General features: G+C 64.1%; 1 protein-coding gene and 1 long non-coding RNA gene across 2 annotated transcripts; one reads left to right on the forward strand and one right to left on the reverse strand.

Annotated features, from left to right (window-relative positions):
* The first annotated feature begins 317 nt into the window (after positions 1-317).
* LOC116663316 lies at positions 318-14454 on the forward strand. The gene is made up of 2 exons (XM_032478875.1): positions 318-5191; positions 13178-14454. Exon 1 carries the CDS (start codon positions 3347-3349, stop codon positions 4487-4489), a length of 1143 nt encoding a protein of 380 aa, XP_032334766.1. The 5' UTR covers positions 318-3346; the 3' UTR covers positions 4490-5191; positions 13178-14454.
* LOC116663318 lies at positions 7679-12259 on the reverse strand. Its single transcript, XR_004319575.1, has 2 exons — positions 11862-12259; positions 7679-8703 (listed from the first exon to the last, which is right to left on the reverse strand). It is a non-coding gene; the product is annotated as an uncharacterized LOC116663318 (long non-coding RNA).
* Positions 14455-17407: the final 2953 nt, after the last annotated feature.

Consider the following 17407-nt stretch of genomic DNA (forward strand, 5'->3'; position numbering starts at 1 on the left):
TCGGCCGCACCCCAGACCAGGTGTGCGGGCATCCGGCTCGGGCCCAGGCACCAGCGTTCGGTAACGCCCCCCGAGGGCCTTGATGGGCAGCCTGGACGCTGGGCTGATCTGCTCCCAGCGCCAGGCCCGGTGGCCCTCCTTTTACTGTTTGATATAAAGGTCTCAGGGGAGTGTAATTCATCTCACACGTAATTTTGAAGGAAAAATCAGTATACTGTCCCGACTGTGATGAAGGAGGAACCGAAGGGAAACCACAGATAGTAAGGTGGCCGGCATCGCGGCGTCTCCTCCAGCAGCAGCCGTGGGGGGTCCCCGTGCACAAGGAGGTGTGGGCCCCAGCACCTGGACACGCGTCTGTCCGGGGTGTGATTCCCCCAGAGGGTAAAGCTCCAAACAGAGCAAGGCACGTGGCCTCTAATTTATAGGCGGACACGTTCCTGGAGAATCCAGGGCTTGCTAAGCGCACGTTCAAGACACTCAGGGTTCACTTGGCAAGCAGCTAGCTCGCGTGGTGGACTTGAATGTCTGGTGGTGTCTTTAGAAGTTGTGTGAGACTGGGGACAGTGTGGTCGGTGGGGCTGGTCTGCGCGATGGAGGGCCCTCGCTCAGGGTCAAGGGCACACCCCGGGCCTGCCAGCCACGGCCATCAGGACAACCCAAAATAGCCCTTCCTGAACTCCCGAAACGTCCCCTGGAGGTGGAGCCACCTGGCTTTTAACCATCATGATGGATCCTGGTGACAATAAATATTCTGGGGGACAGAAGGTCCTGAACAGAAGGTGTCTTCACGTGCTTGGAGGCCTGGTGGGCCACCAGGGTGGCCAGCGGTGTCCAGAGGCCCAGAGAGCTGGCACCGGCGCAGCAGAGCAGAGAGGCCGGGGCCGGGCCAGGGCGAGGAGGTCAGGACGCTCCTCCCAGGCGCCAGGAAGCTCCGGATGGAGAGCAGTGCTGCCTCAATGCAATCTTCTTAAAAACCCGAATTAACGCAGACACCCACAGCAGACAAAACGCCCGGGTCCCGGGCACAGAGGGTCCCTGCTCCTGCCGTGTCCCTCTGCCCCAGGCTCCACGAGGCTGGGCGGGTCCTGCCGCGGGCGCTCGCCCTAAGGGCTGTCTCCCGGGCGGAGGCGTCCGTGTGCTCGGTGTGGTCCTGCGGAGCCCCCGTGTGGGTGCTGGGGCCGTCCAGACCCTTCACGACCACAGTGCCACGTGCAGGTCAAGGCAAGGCCTCACTCTGGCTGCAGACCCAGAACCCAGGGGCCTTGACTGGGGGTCGGGGGAGGCCCAGCGCGGCGGCTGGTGGGTTTCCTGGTGGGTGGACACTCACCGGCAGGTGCGGGGTCTTGGGCCTCGAGAGCATCTGAGCAGTCGGTCTGGGTGCCTGGTGACTCCACGTGAAAGGACGCACACCTCTGAAGGTGTCACAGAGCCAGGCTGTGCTGGGTCGTGCTGGGCTGGGTGGCGCCGGCCTGTTTTGAGGCACCGAGGCACCGAAGAGGGAGGCCCACTTGCTGGGTGGGGTGCCCTGCGGGGCTCAGATGGCAGGGGTGCTTGGCCAGCTGGCCACGCCCAGGCCAGTGGCACCCAAGTCTGCGGGGTTTGGGGGACACTGGGCATGAATGTCTTAAAACCTCCCCAGGACTGAGAGCCAGTCAGGACCTGACGGGGCCAGCTGACCTCTGAGTCTGTGGTGACAAACACTCCCAGTGTGGACATCACCTCCGTGGCCCGTCCCTCCCCTGGGATGGCACAAGCAGTGTGGTGAGCAGGGCTGGTGTCCCTGCCCGTTCTCTGGGCCTCGGGACCCTCTGCCAGTCACTCTGGTGACCTGACAGGCCCCCAGCAAGCGAAGACTCCTTCTGTTCAGGACCTCATGTCCCCAGAATGTACATACATGTTCCCCTCCAAACGCCTTCACCAGCGTTGCTGTTCTGCCTTGGAAGGCCGCCGTCCGAGAGCGGCGGGGCCGCGGCCGTTTAAGCACTCGGACGGGCGCCAGCGGTCCCGGTGCCCTCACCTGTGCTGGACTTCCCAGGCGTATGTGTTCTCCGAGCGTCCCGGGATCCCATCTTCCAGACCTGGAAGGTGAGGGGGCCCCTGGCCGGGAAGGCCGAGTCAGAGCCCCACCTGGGCTGGGACCCCCTGCGTCCTCCAGGGCGAGACCTTTCTGTGCCCTTTCGATGTCACCGAGCGCAGGAGAGGACAGCTCCTCGGCGCCGCCGCCCACTTAATCTGTCTGGCTGGACTCGCCGCCCGGTCCTCACCCCGGTTATTGCATTTCGCGCCGAGTAGCTCGGATTTACTGGGTTATTGGCTCATTTTTCATTTTGCATCTGTAGTAGCCAGACTTGGAAATGAAAAGGACTGCAGGGCCTGAGCCTGCGGGGGGCTGGGTGTGAAGGCCGGAATCGGGCGGGCTTTTCGCCGGCAGCCGCGCAAGGGAGGGAGCGCGGCCTGTGACTTTGCCGACCGGTGGCCGAGGCCCCGCGTGACCTTGGGGCCCAGGCGGCACGGCCGTGGTCTTCCCGGCTGCAAAGTGGGAGAGTGAGACCCACCTTGAGGGTTTTATGGTGCGTCGTTGGTGTTTCGTGAGCGTGGCTACGGTGGTTTCTGTAAGATGCTATCACGACAACATCCACTTTATGTCATAAAACAACAGAACTGCTCCGCCTGGGGGGTGTCTTCGAAAACACACATACGAGGAGGAACCACGAAATGACTGACCTGAGAATAGCTTCCTCTCTGATGCTCAGTTACCCTCCCCTTCCTCTCTGCCTCCCTCTCCTGCAATCTGATTATTTCGGGGCCCACAGTGCGCTGTGTCGACGCGTCAGAAGCTCCCCCGAGGACGGGAAGGCACAGGACTTAACTGCAGCTCCTCGCTCCGGGGGTGGGGGCGGTCTCAAGACCCCCTAAAAAGTCCTTGCCTTCTGGGGGTCCGCGGGCAGGCAGAGTGATGGAGAGAGCGCTGGTCTGTGCGTCCCTGGGTCTCCTCCATTCTACGGACAAGAAGGGTTAAAACCGGGCCCAAGCACACAGCGCAGTGCAGCCGGGCTAGGGCTCGAACCCAGGTGTCTTGATCACAGTGTTTCTGTTTCAATATTCCGTCCTCACTAAGCCAACATTTACCTCCCCTGGGGCTCAGCACGCAGGAAGTGCAGCCGGGAAGGTGTCAGGCCCCACGGAGGCTGAGGCAGGAAACACGCACAGATCAGACACAGGACAGAGGGACATGAGTGCTGCTGGGTCTTCGAGGACGGGCCTCCAGGGGACACCTCCGTGGCCGGGCCGGGGCTTCTGTCTGGGGGTGGTGGGGATGGCCTCCAGGAGGTGACCTGGAGGTGGGATGGGCCCGCTCCACACAGAGGAGGAGGCGAAGGCTGGGGGCCGGGGGTGGCAAGCAGACCCTGCCGCTGCGTGCAAGGTTTCACTGCAGGCCCGTGAGGGAGACTCTGCCCTGCACTTGAGCGGCACGTGGGGACTGGGTGCAGGGCCAGTGTGTGGCTCCCGTGACGGGCCGTCCAGCCCAGTCCTTCAGGGCTCGCATCCTTGCTGGGGGCTTCGGCATCCGGATCCGATGAGACCCACTCCTTGGAGGAAAGCCCGCCCCAGGAAAAAGCGAGCGCTCTGCGACCCCCTCCCTGCTGTCCGTGCGGGCTGGGCTCACGTGCCCTTTTCCAGGACAGCCGCCTGCCTTCCAAGGGGTCTCTACACCCCACAGGGCATTTATGAATTCAAAGATTTGCAGATTCCTTGGCAGGCGTGTTTCTTGCTAGGCAGTGATATTTTAAAGTCTGGGCAGCTCCCAGCCCATTGGGCAGACCCGGGCACCTGCGGCCATGCTGTTTCCCCGAGCCCTGGGGCCCCACTGGGCAGCGCTGCGGTCCTGTGGCGCCCGCCCGGCGAATGCCTGCGGGGCCCTCCGGCACCTGAGGTCCGTGTGAGTGTTGCCCCGTGCGCGTGGCTGCTCCCCGGTGGCGGGAAGCATGCGGCCTCTTTTTGGTCTTTCCCGGATGGCCAGAAGCCCAGGAGGCTGTCCAGACAGTGGTGGCTGGGGGTGAGCCTGGGTCCCACCTCTGTGGCAGCCATGTGTGGGTGGCGCTGCCTCAGGGGCTGCGGGGCTGGCAGCCTTCCCTCGAGGCGGGCGGGCTCACACCCTGGGCCTGGCGGCCTGCGGGGTGGCACAGCACAGACCCACCACCGCAGGCTGCCTCTCCCGGGTGGAATGAAGACGGGAAGGAAACCAGAGAAGCTGGGAGAGGGAGAGTGGCGGGGAAGGTGTGCAGGGGAGCAGAGCTTCCTGGAAGTCTGGGGCAGGTTGGGGCTCTGCCTTGACCCTGTGGGTGCCCCAGCTGTGCCTGTCCCCACAGGCTGCCAGGGCAGGTGCTCCCCAGCGGGGGCAGCCAGCGTGCCTGAGAGCTTGTCCCTCTCTCTTTATAATGCACCTCCCATAAGTGATCTATTTAACTTAACCCTTCCAACACCCTAGGACGTGGGCCTCTCCATCGCTTTCTGTGGGGCAGCCAGCCCGCACCCTCTCCTGCCTGCCGCGTCCAGGCTCTGGGCTTCCAGGGCTGGACCAGGTGGGTCGGCAGGGGGACCTGGCAGCTCACTTGTCACAGGCTGGAGAGAGACAGGAGGCAATGTCTGGGGTCCGGCCCGGGCGAGCGTTTCATAGGTCATGTTTCTCAATGTAAATTTCCTTCTTAAAAAATTTTTTTGATTGAGGTGGAATTCACATATCAAAATACTAACCATTTTAAAGCGGGCAATTCAGTGGCATTTAGCACATTCACAATGTTGTGCAACCACCGCCTCTAGCTAGTTCTGAAACACTGTCACCACCCCAAAAGGAGCCCCCCTCCCCCCAGCCCCTGGCGACCACCAATCTGCTGCCTCTAAGGATTTGCTTATGCTGATGTTTGACGTAAAAGGAGTCGTGCCACGTGGGGCCTCCCGTGATGGGTCTGAGTTACATCCGTGTGGGAACACCTGTCAGCGCTGCTGAGTCTTCTTTTGAGTAAAATGGGGGAGTGGAGTTGCTGGGCCTGGTCATAGCTCCACGTGTACGTTTTGAGGACCCACCGAACTGCCTGCCCACATCTCCTTCTCGTGAGGCTGCGTCTGAAACACCAGTGGGCCGGCATTCCGCATGCTGTATTGCCTTTTGTTCTCACTCTGGCGCTGAGAGGTAGGTACTAATGTGATTCGCACTTGCAAGGCGGGGAAACAGGCTCCTGGAGGTCGGGTGGCCCGCTACCATGCGGTGCAGCGAGGACTTTGGGCTCTCCCGTCGTCGGGCCCAGCCTCTGATCCTGCTCTTCCTTGGAGCGTCTGTCCTGTCCCCGCCTCCTCCCAGAAGCCTTCGCGAGGGCTGTCTGGGAGCAGAGCCCGGTCACAGTTTTATCTTCCAAGGGTAAGCTCCTCGCAGGCAGTGAAATTGTGTGCTTGGCCTCTGTGGGCCCCCCTGGACCATGCACACAGTAGGCGTTTTACAAATTACCAAGTAGTGACTCTTAATGGGCTCCCCAGGCTGGTCTGGTGCTGATCCCGGGCTGCGGCCGTGGCCTGGATAGACTTCAATTTCTCAGCAGTCGCTGTGGGGGGACCGATGCCTGCTGGGGTGTTCTGTGAACTGTGGGTCAGCCGGCTTCTCGATCGTCTTTCCGACTTAAAGGAAAACTATGCGCTTGGAAAATGAGATGCTGCCAGGAGAGCCCAAGTCGCCTACCTCTCTCCTAGAAAAACAGATCATTATTTTCCTTCCCTTTTCTTCCCGCCCTTAGCAGAGCAGATGTTAACTTTCCAATAAACGGGGGAAAAAATAGATGAGAGACATTTAGCAACCCATAGCTGTGTGGACCAGAGTTATCACTCTGATTTCAACTGGGACCATAAAATTTTATGAGCTGTTAAGCTGTCCTAAAACCCCTTTAACACACTAGCTCGAGTGCCTGAGATCACCCATTAGGGAAAGTGGGCCACACCAGGAGGGCTTCTGCTACCCCACTCAGTTGTGCTCAATCAATAAAACTTTTAACTAGCCATGTTGCTTTGGGCGGATTATGCGGATCTGCTGGGAATGGGCCAGCCAGTAGTCCTGGACACATCCTTGAGCGTGGCTGTAGCCGGACAACAGAGCTCTCAGCTGGGCCCGTCCCCGCCGAGCCTTCCGGAAGATTCTCCTTGCTTGGGCCTCCATGATCAAGAGGTGGGTGTGGCTGGGAGGGAGGCGGGGCCCCGAGACCAGCACGTCACAGGGACGCTTGCCAAGAAACCGGCAAGGAACCCAAGGGCAAGACCCCACTGTGGGGCAGGAGGTCGCGTCTGGACGGTGGGCATCTCACCAGGGAGCGCTGTGGGCCCCTTGGGAGTGGAGAGGCCCTCCTCTGGGCTTGACCCCAGCCAGAAGACTGTGGGAAGGCAGCCATCACTACGCAGGTGATGCTCAAAGAGGGGATGGGGGCCCAGGGAGGTGCAGGTCAGTGCGGTCTCTCTGACCCTCAGTCTGCCTGCAGGGCCGTCTACCTGTGTCTGGTCTGCTGGCCACCCAAGCTGAGAGGCCCTGGGCTGGGCTGGTGAGAGGAGGTCCGAGGCCCAAGGGGCTGCCCAGCTGCTGGACAGAGGGGGAGGTGGGCAGGGTGAGTCTTGGATGGAGGAGAAAGGATGCTGAAGCGGGGCCCTGGGCTGGGTCTGGCTGTGTCCCTTTACCCCGTCGGTCTTCCCAACTTGGTTCTTCCCTGCTTCCCCGGGGGCAAACGAGAGACTCCTCAGGACCGTCCTGGGGTGAGGATGACCATCCATGAGCCCCATGCCTGCCCGTCCCGTCCTGCCCACAGACGACATGTTCGGGGGCCCAGGGACGTGACCTTTCCTCCCTACTCGGCAGCCACGGTCCCCAAAGCCTGGGTGCTCAGAGTGGCCGGGAGGCCTGGCCTTGACGGCCGTCTGCGGGGCCGATCGGAACCCTAACCTGTTGCAACAGTCCGGTTGGGCAGTTCTTGCAGCGAGCCCTGCCCAGAGCGTGGTCTGCGCGTCCGCGGCCGCGTCGGCGCGGGCGCCTCTCCCCGCCGCTGCTCACAGGCTGCTCCGTCTCTGCCTCTGTCTCGGGCCGGCTTCCCTGCGACGCTCTGGCCCCAAGGTCAGGGGGGCTCTCCTCCCAGGCCGGCAGCCCAGCCGCTGTGGTGCCTCCCAGCTGGGAGGGGGCTCGGGTCAGAGGCTTCCTGGGGCGGCCCCGGCGGACGGGCCTGGGTCAGTTTGGGTTTGGGGGGGTGTCCCGGGGCAGCGTCAGTGTGCAGACCAGGGCAGGAGAACAAGCCTGCCGTTGAGAAGTGCGCTCCCCAGACGCCAATTAGCCTGGAATTTGGAGGCCCGTGGCCTCCCCCCCGCCTGGAGATAGGGCCTCGGATCCACTCCCCACCAGAACTCTCCTGTGAGTCCCATGACCGGGAGATGCTTCCGGGGGCCAGAGGGCTCCCAGCCTCCCACTCTCGGCTGGGTTGGGAAAGAGAGGGGTCTGGGCTGCAGGCCGGGCCTCTGGAATCCTGACCCAGTCCTGCCGTCAACTCCAGGAGGGGCTGGTCAAGTCACTCACACTGTGGGCCTTGAGGGGGGGGGGCAGGATGAGCCCCCCACCTTGAAGTCCGGGGTCTTTGGCTAAAGTATGACTTCTAGGAGCTCCATATAAATAGTGCTTTATTTCCAGGGAAAAGTCACCCGGCTACTGGCTCTTCAGCCATTTTCACTCTAGTCTGAACCAGCTGCTCAGACCAGCTTGCGTGCAGGGCTGGGCGGGGTGGGGCACGGGCACGGGCACCGGCCGTTGTGAAGAGGGGAGTGGGGCAGACTGGGAGGTGCCTCGCGGTGCAACAGCACATCCCGGGGGTCCCGGGGAAGAAGATCCAGGAGAAGGAGGCGGTGTGACTTTAATTTGGGAAGCTGAGTGGGGAAGGAGAGGCCGGCGCTGGAGAGGAAGCCTGTGTGTGATGAGAACTTTCATTCTGGGGTAGTGGGGAGCCAAGGAGGACTGTGCAGTGAGGGGATGGTAGGCTGGCACCCATGTTTTGGGAAGTTGACGCCAGCAGGCAGTATGTGAGGGCTGGACGGACAGATGGAGGCAGAGCCCTGAGCTCTTAAATGTCCGGTGAAGCCAGTGAGAAATGCCAGCAGTGAGGTGGGGGCTTTGGACTCTCCCTGCCCTTTGGCCGAGGTGGCAGTTTGACTCGATGGCTTTGCCACGTGGAGCCGCCCCAAAGCTCCCGCCACTGCCACCTCCGCCCCCTCAGATGAGGCTCTGTGGGGAGGGGGAAGAGGAGGACATTTGGCTGCCCCAGGGCTTCCGGAAGCTGCTCCAGGAGCCCAGCCCTGTGAGATGGTAGCGGGGCCCCCGGGAAAGGGCTCTGGGGCACGGGGGTCTCGGGATCCCAGGTTCGGGCCAAACCCCGTCTTTGCTGCAGGATGTCAAGCCCTCAGTCCGCATCTCCCAGGCCCCAGAGCCCCCACGTTGATCCTCAAGTGTGCACGCCCCGGGCCCCCACGTGGCAGGGCCTGGAAAGCCCCCTTGGGCAAACGCTGATCACGTCCCCTTTGAACCCCTGCCGGTGGGGAGGGTGGGCGCACCAGGCGTCAGTAGGAAAGGAGGGCCCAGGCTTTCTGGGCTGGGGGTGCCTGCTCCCTTCCCACTGTAGGAGCAGATGCCAGCGGCTGGAAGAGAATTAAGGCTCATCAGGTACTGGGTGGGCCTGGCACCCTGCACGCACACGCCTAGGTTCATCCTCACAGCACCCCTGGTGGGTCAGGACCACACACACGCCCATTTTACAGAGTGGGACACTGAGGCACAGAGACATCAGTCTCCGGACCCTGCCCACTGCCCCTGCTCCTCTTCCTCCGGGCGACCACAGCCCCTCCTCGAAGCATTACCTGGTGTCTGGAGCGGGAAGGAGGGAAGCTATTTCTGCCACCCCCCCCCACCCCTGCCAGGGGCTGTCAGCTCTCGCTGGGCTTCTGTGGCCGGGGTGCTGCTCCCCCAACCCCCATGCCCTTCTGGCCGCCCCTTCTCTGCGATGCCATTGGTTCCCCAGAGGGCTGTTCTGTGCTTCTCCGTCCTCCTCCTCCACACCCAGCTGCCCGTTTCCCTCTCTTCCCTCAGCAGCCCCCCTGGGGTCTCTTATTGCAGGAGCTTCCTCGGGGATCCGCACACCCCGCAGCATTAATCTTCACACGCTCTTCCGTGGGGGCGCCCCGCCCCGGCAGGCTCCCCTCAGCTGGTACTGGTGCCGCTCTGTACCCGGTGCCACAAGGGCTTTGCCGGGGGTTCGAGGCGTGCAGGAGGGCGGGGGTCCCGGTCCCGGGCAATCAGCCCACGGGGCTCCTCAGTGCGGGAGGGCGGCCCTGCAGACAGGAGCCCCTTCCCCGGCCCTCAAGAAGGAGGCAAGGGCGCTGGGTGCAGGATAAGGGGCTCCGGGTTTGGTGTGACTACTGGGTGCAGTCACCGGGGGGCCTTCTGAGGCAGGAGTGGTGCCGGCTGGGCTCCTCCAGAGCTCGAGGCTGGCACAGAGCCTGGGACCCTCTCTCTGCTGGCTGAGTGACCGACAGAGCTGGGGTGTCCCTCTTACTAAGACGTCCCCTGCCCTGGACCCCAAGGACCAGGACGAAGTTCCAGCCAGACCCCTCCTCCTTTCACGGATGTGGGATGGGAGGACAGAAAGGGGACTGAGGAGCCGCATCTGTACCCTCCCTCTGAACCCTCCCCCATGCACCTCCCCCTCCCCTGCACCTGCCCCCTGCCCCTCCCCCATCCCACCCCTCTATACCCTCCCCCTACTCCCTACCCATCCCCGCTCCACATCCTCCTGCACACATCTTCTGTGGATTCCCCTCTCCCACCCCCAGGACAGGATGGACACTGCACTGTCCCAAGAACACCCACTCCCTTCCCTGCCTCACCCACCTGTCCTCTCGCTGCCTCTGGGAGCTTGGGGGCCTTGTTCCCGCCTCCCTCCCTCCCTCCCTTCCCGGGCTGAGGGTTGATAGCCAAGTCCTAATGACCCAGCCATTCGGCCCTTGGGGACAGGAGGAGACCCTGGGCTCAAGGCCCCTGTCCTCTGTCCATCCACTGACACCTCAAGTGACCTCTCACAGCCACGCCTGGTGCGGTCGTGGGAAGCGAGGCCGTGCGCACCCGACCAGGTGACTCTGGCCTTCGGGGCTGTGAGAGTCGGTGCCTTGTGGACACTGAGGACACCGAGGGGAGACCCAGCCAGGCCCCCGGGGGAGCGCACAGTCTGCGGGAGGAACACCACGTCGTGGCCCAGAGATTGGTCCCTGCGAGGCTGTCTTGGCAGCGTGGCTGTGTCACCAGTCCTCACCCCCTGCTTCACCCTGTCCCAGTCTGGCGGGGACAATGCCTCCTGCCTTTGTCCCTTTCCTGGGAAGGGAGAGGGCCTGCCGGGCGTTAGCAGACCCCTCAGGGCCAGGACCAGTGCTGGACACAGGAGAGGGGCTTCTGCGCCTACAGCCGGCGGGGGCTGGGGAGCTCAGGGCGTGGAGCCCCCCCCCCTGCCCCGGCCCCCGCGCCCTTTGCTGCCTCAGTTCCCCGGGGCGGGGCGGCGGCACAGAAGCCGCGGTGTCTCCCTCTCTCCCGGGCACTTTGGAAAGTGTGTTCCTTTGGCCTGTGGTTTCTGAGTGGTTTGGCTCACAGGTACCCAGAGACTCAGCCGGCGGGGAGTCCCCGCGCCAGCCGCGGGCGCTGGCTGGAGGCCGCTGCTCTGCCCCCCAGGCCGCCCGGCGGCTTCGGGCAGGTATTCAGGGAATTGGCTGTTCCCGAGCTGCCTGGCTCCCCAACCATGCCGGGGACAGAGTGGCTTCTGGCTCTGACCCCAGAGCCTTGGGAGGGGTTTGCAGCACTTGGCGGGGAGCCGGCGGCAGTGGGGACAGGTCCTACCGGGCATCGGGCCTGGGGACACCAGCCCACTCTCGGGCAGGGACGGGCATCACATGGGGCCAGGCAGACAGGACCTGGTGACCTTAGAGGGATGTGCCCTCTCTGGGATTCAGTTTTCTCCAGCCTCACAGGGTTTAATCGTTCACTCAGCGGGCTCTGAGCACCTACTGTGTGCCTGCTCCTGGCCCACCCTGCTTTTCCTTGGGGTCCCTGCCCTCTCAGGCCTCAGCCTCCCCGCTCCCCAGGCTGGCCGATGCCCCACCATGGTCCCAAGGCTGCCGTGTTTCTCCCGCAGCGTGGCGCCTGCCTCTCCGGCTCTGCTTTGTGCCTGTCCTGTGGCGGGCGCCCCTCCAGCACCCAGCCCTGAGTCGAGCCGACTGCCCCGTCTCCTGGCTCCTGAGTGACGGGGCGTGGTGGGGGGCTGGGCTGTGGGGGAGCTGGGGGAGATGATTCCAGGAAGAGCGACACCCTGCCTGCTCCCCAGGGTGAGGCTGCCGGTCCCAGTGCACTCGGAGAACAAGGCCCGACTTGGCCGCACTCCTCCAGCCCACGGTGCAGAGGTGGGGCAGGCAGCGGGGGGCATGTGTTTCTGCTGTAGGCACCTTGCCCCCCTGCAAGGGCTCTCGTCCAACTTGCACAACCGTCCTGGGATGGAGGTGCTGTTCTGCCCATTTTACAGATGAGGAAACTGAGCCCCAGTCCAGAGAGCAGGGAGTGGCTGAGCGGGGCTCTATCCTGGTCTTTGTCGGGAAGGTCAGGTCTGGCGTCTGAGGCCCCCTCCCCCAGTGCTCGGGGGAGCTCCTGCGGGGCTCCCGTGCCCTCAGCACCATCATTACTGCGTAAAACACCCCTGGCGGAGCCCATCATAGTGTGTGAGCAGGTCCAGGCCCCAAGGCGTGCTCCCCGCCAGGCTCACCTCAGCACCGGGTTCCTGCCCATGTCGCAGCTTCAGACGCCAGGGCTCCCTTAATTAGCTCCCTGGGGGGCGGGGCTCCTGGCTCCCTTCCAAGGGAGGCTTTACCCTGGGTCCCCTCCAGCTGGGCTCCGACGGAAGAGCTGTGGCGGGCAGGAGCGCTGCTGCGCTCTGTGTGTGCAGACACACCTGCCCCAGCCGCACACACAGACACGGGGGCAGCCCCACGGGCACCGAAACACCCACAGGCATTCACACCCTTGAGTTCAGACCCAGAGGCGCGGATCCAGGCGCACCCTCGCCGGTTGGGCGAGCACGCGCCCCCCACATCTGCACACCCAGGCTGTGGCCCGGACCCCAGGCACACACAGTGACCCGTCACCATACAGACGCACCCGGAGCCGGTGGGGAGCAGCCTGGATGCCCTCCTCCCGCCCACGCTCCCCTCCCCAGCAGCTGGCCCTTCTTTTGCAATTCTTGCATTTATTTCACAGTCCTTTGTATCGGCAGAGGCTTTCAAAACACTTTGGGCTTGTTTACTGAGCTGTGCGAGAACACGCTGTCTCCTTTCCAGCTCAGCCTTCCAGCAGGATCAGGAACGTGCCCGTCTCTGCGCTGGGCCAGCTGCGCGGGTGCCAGCGGCGGCCCCCCTCCTTAAAGGGCCAGCTGGGCTTCCCCGCCGTGCGGGACGGCACCGGCTCGGACCTGGGACTGCTGACCGGCGCTCGCACCCCCGGGGCTGCTGGCTTCCGACGCTGGGTCCCTGGGGACACGGAGCATTAAAACGTTGAGACGGGGAACCAGCACAGGGGGGCCTTGAAAGCACCCGCTCTGTCTCTGCAGACCCTTGACTGTTCTGCTGACAGAAGGCCCCAGTCTATCATGATGACCTTGTAACCGGGATTTGGGGAGGGACCCCTGGGCACCACTGCTCAGCCGCTCCCTGAAGCAGGACTGGAGTAGCGAGGACAGTGGGGCTTTATCCTCTGCTCCTGCCTGGAGGCCAGTGCCGGCTGCCTCCCCCGCAGCCGTGAGCCCCCATGGGTAGGGCCGGGGCCGGGCATCCCCCGCCCCCAGGACCCGCCCTGCAGACGGCTGCGTCCAAGGTGCTGGAGCCCACAGACAGGCTGCTTCAAGCTGCGTGCAGGAGGGCTGAGTCCGAAAGAAAAGCAGAGCCACCCGGTGGGAGGTGGGGCCCCGGGGACCAGGCCCCTGCCCATCCCCGGGGCCGGTTGTCATTTGGAGGCTGACCTTTGTCTTGTTCTCTCACATGGCCGCTTCCTGGATACCCTGCCCCTGCCCGGTGCCGCCTCCTCCAGCCCCGCCAGTTTCCAGCCTTTACAACGACCACCCTGTGGCAGACAGCACCCGTCATCGGAAGACCGCTGGGCGGCCCACGGACCTTTCCCCTCATCCCTCCTTTCTCCCGGACCTGCCTCCCCAGGACCCACTGCCTCCTGACCTCCTGGCCCATTTGGACTTCAGCTTTGTTGCTGGATACAGCTCCACTGCATGCAACTTCAAGCAAATGAAGTGAGGCCATCTTACTCCTCCAAGGCCTGAGGAGGTTTGCCAGGGACACACACACGTCAAGGAAGACAGACAAGAGATGGGAAAGCAAAGCCAGCCCCAGGGGATGGAGTTGGGACGCCAGCAGAGCGACCATGTGGCGGGCCCTGAGGGCAGTGCTGGGCCACTGGCAGCCAGGGCGAAAAGGGAAACGTGACTGAAAAGAGGGTCTTCCTGTTCAAGAAAGGAGCCTTCTGTGACCTCGTTTACTGGAGGGTCCTCACGTCCAGGCCTGGAGGGACAGGCACTCTGAGGAAGGTGCAGCCCACCCTTCTTCTGAGGCTCTGTGTGAAAGCTGAGAGAGGAGCCTGCTGAGGGGTCAGCTCGTGGGTATCTACCTGTCAGCAGGGAGGAGCCTGGGAGCCAAAGCCCTGCCCAGGAAGTGAGGGCCGCGTGGAGGGTTGGGGATGGGACGTTTTGAGGCAGAAGATTTTGGGGCCCCTGATCTGGAGAGCCTGGGCAGACTGCGGCCCCACCCGGGAGTTAGGGGCCCTGGATGAACCGGCAGGTGACAGCGGTCATTGTGGCTCTGGCCCCCGGGGGGCTACAGCAAGGGCTGGGGGTCCACCTGCAGGATGTCAGTGGGCAGGCTGGCTTCGGGCCCCGGCCTGGACACTAACTGACTGAGGCCTCAGACAACTCCTGCCCCGCCCAGGCCCCCAGGTCCCACACCTCTGGCTCGCTCTAAGTCATGCCTGGGGACACGGGGCACCACCTGCCCAAACGGCCTCCCTCGCCCCTCGCCCACCACCACCCCCTCCTTTCCGCGGACCTCACGCCCCATGCGGTTCTCCCAGGGCTGTTTACACAAGGGGAGAGCCGGCCTGGTGTGGCGTGTCCTTGTCTCCTGAGCCCGCACGGTGACGCCGGGGACGCAAGGCCAGACGCCAGGTGCCTCCCCCTCCTCCCCCTGGCAGGGCAGGCTCTCCACCCCCGTCGGCTTGGTGGCTCTAGGCGTCCCCTTTGCCCGCCCGCCCCCATGGCAGCTTTACTCTTCTCATCTCAAGTGCGTTTTCTCTCTAAAAAATTGCTCTGTGTCTTCACATTTGGAAGGGAAACACCCGCGCGTGCCAGGCAGGCGTGGGGTGGTCCCAGGATGCTCTCAGCCCCCTCCTTTTGCCTGAAGGTCTGGGGCAGGGTCTGGACTGAGTGGAGCCCCCAGTTCCCCAGCTACAGCCGGGCCTGGTCCGTGGGCGCCAAAGACTCTGGGACAGAGGCGAAAGGTCTGCTCTGGCCCAGCCACATCCCGGGACTCAGCCTGGAGGCAGCCTCTCCGATGTGGGGCCCAGCTGTCCAGGCGTCCCGCCTCCCAGAGTCCTGGTGTGGCTCCGGCCTGTCCTGGGAGCTGGGGGGCCGCCCTCCCCAGCTCCAGGGGTCCTGAGCAGTGTCGGTACTTGAGGGCCGGACATCTGTGCCAGGGGCTGTGGGAACAAAAGCAGCCATGTCTTTTGGGAGCTGGGACCTGAACCCTCCGGCCGCTCCTAGGGGTAGGCGCTGGTGGGGGCTGTGGGAACCGGGACAGCCCAGGGGCCTCGGGGCAGACAGGCCCGTGTGGGCCACCAAGTGGCTGCCTCCCCACGCCTCTGTTTCCTCCCTGGAGGGGACAGTGGCTTGCCCAGCGGCCTCCAGGCTGGGGCAGACCGTAGAGTGGGGCACAGCTGATGACACCAGCAGCACTCCTGTTGGGGAGATGGAGGGGCTCCCTCCCAGGAGACGGAGGACACGGAGAGGCCCAGCAGACCCCGCAGGGCAGGCTCCCCCCACCCCAACGCCGTCTGCCCTGTGCCTGTGTCTTGGGCCCCAGGGCCAGCCTGGGACGAGCAGAGGCTGCTGTAACAGGCCTCCTCCCTGGCCGCAGCAGGCCCCTAATGGGGCAGTGCTGTGTCCCGGCCAGGCCATCCGCGCACAGGGCTCCCTCCCGGCGCTGCTCAGTGTCCCCTCCCCTAACCAGGTGGCGTGGGACCCTGGCTCTGGAGCCAGATGGGCACTGTCCCTCGGATGCATTTCCAAGGCAGGGACGCTCAGCTTCAGACCAGGCAGATGGACACTTCTGGGGCCTGAAGAAAATCAGAAAAGCAGAGCTCCTCCTGAGCCTCTCCCCACCCCACGTGCTTCTCACAGAGGGGCCAGCGCCCGCACGGGGGCCCTTCCAGACAGGGACTGCCCCCAGTTACAGGAGACGGGCTCTGTCCCCTCTGGCCTGGCCACCCTGGTGACCTTGGAAATGAGCATCACGGAGCAAGGATCCTCCTTGTCTGTCTCTGGAGCCCTGACCCCTGGTCCTCTCCTGCTCCGCCTGGAGGATGCGTCCGCTCTTGGCTGTCAGCCGGCGGGATCTTTCTAGAACACAGATCCCACCGCGTCACTCAGGTCCTGCACAAGCTTCCACGTCTCCCCCTCGTCCTCTGGAGGATGTCCAGGGGACCCCGGGGACCCCACCTGGGCTGACTTCCTGCCCCCGCTCTCCCTGCTACGGCCACACCTCTGCCCCTTGGCGTAAGCCCCATTGACAGCGTCCCTGTCTCCCTGTCTGCCCATCACACTGCACTCTCCTCCACGTCCAGCTCAGCCGTCCCTTCCCCGGAGCTCCTGTCCTCGACAGAGACCCGCCCCCAGCCCACAGCCAGCTCACCCTCCACAGCACCTGCTTTCACTCCCTCTCCCCACTTCACTTCACCTGCTGTGGCTCCCGGGGGCCCAGGTGTGCGGGGCCAGGCCGCCTGGCCTTCCTGCTCCACACGGGGCTGCTGCACTGCAGCCCCGTCGAGGGCAGAGGCAGTGGTCAGGGGGCCTCAGGCTGAGGGTCACGGAGGACTTTGGGACACACCCCGAAGAACCCCCGCCAAGTGGACATGTCTGCTCTCCCGGCCTCGTTTCCAGGGGTCTGAACCGGAGTGGGCCTGGGGCTGGGGGGGTGGGGGGGTCAGAGGGCCGTGGCCAGGAAGCCTGTAGCGAGCCACGTACTCACGTCATCACCACGCTGGTGAACCAGCCAGCGCCACCCAGATCCCGTCCCAGTGGCGCTGGGACCTCGGGGAACCTCTCAGCGTCAGGAACGTTCTGGGGCCGGGCCCTGCGCTCGGCCCACGAAGGCCTCTGGCTGTGGTTCTCAGCTCAGCTCTGGGAGGTGGGGGCTTGAACCTGGCGCGGACGAGAAGCCACCCCCGGCGACCGTGGTCCCAGCGGCCGTGCCCCTCCACTGTGGGTGTCCCAGGCCCTGAGGGTGGCAGGGCCCCCGCTGATGGTCACTCTGGTGCCAGGCTGGGCGCCCGTCTTCCCAGACCCTGGGAACCTCTCATGGCTCATCTCCATGGCCTCCGCACAGCCCTCACCGTGGGTGTCTGTTTACTCCCGTCCCTATGGTGGTGTCCCGGGGGACGTTCCAGGAGCACCCAGGCACCCTGCTCCTGGAACACAATCTTCCTCTCTGAGGCCTCTCCTCCTGCCCCGCCCCCCTCCCTCAGCAGGAACTGGGGAGCCCAGGGCCTGCACTGGGGGTGAGGAGTGTGTCCAGGGCCTCGAGGATGAGGGGCTGTGGATTCTGGGCTGGACCCTGGCCCTGCCCAGGGCTCCCTGACTCCTTCTTCTTGTCTGCCCAGCTCCCTGGACCTGCCCCTATTCCTTCCCCAACTCCCCACCACTGTCAGTCCTCACCCCTCTCTCCCAGCCTCCTCCTCAGTCTTGCCCACTTTCCCAGTGCCCTGGAAGCACACCTACCCCGGTCTCAGCCTGCGATGGTCCAGTGACCCCAGCCTGGAAGTGGGGCGCCCATCTCGGCTGGGCCCAGGGAGTGAATGTGTTCTCCAGCTGGCCTTGTGCTCGGCCTGCCTGGTCGGTGCAGGTGGGGCTGTGAGGGTGGGGCACCTGGGAGCTTTGTGGGTGACCACTCTTGGCAATGCCAACACAGGCGGTGACACATTGCTTGGTTTCCGAGTCACCGAGTCACTATGGTGGAGGGAAAACAGGTTTGTGGCAAGTCC

Source organism: Camelus ferus, chromosome 4 (assembly GCF_009834535.1).
Source record: "Camelus ferus isolate YT-003-E chromosome 4, BCGSAC_Cfer_1.0, whole genome shotgun sequence".
Taxonomy (NCBI): Eukaryota; Metazoa; Chordata; class Mammalia; order Artiodactyla; family Camelidae; genus Camelus; species Camelus ferus.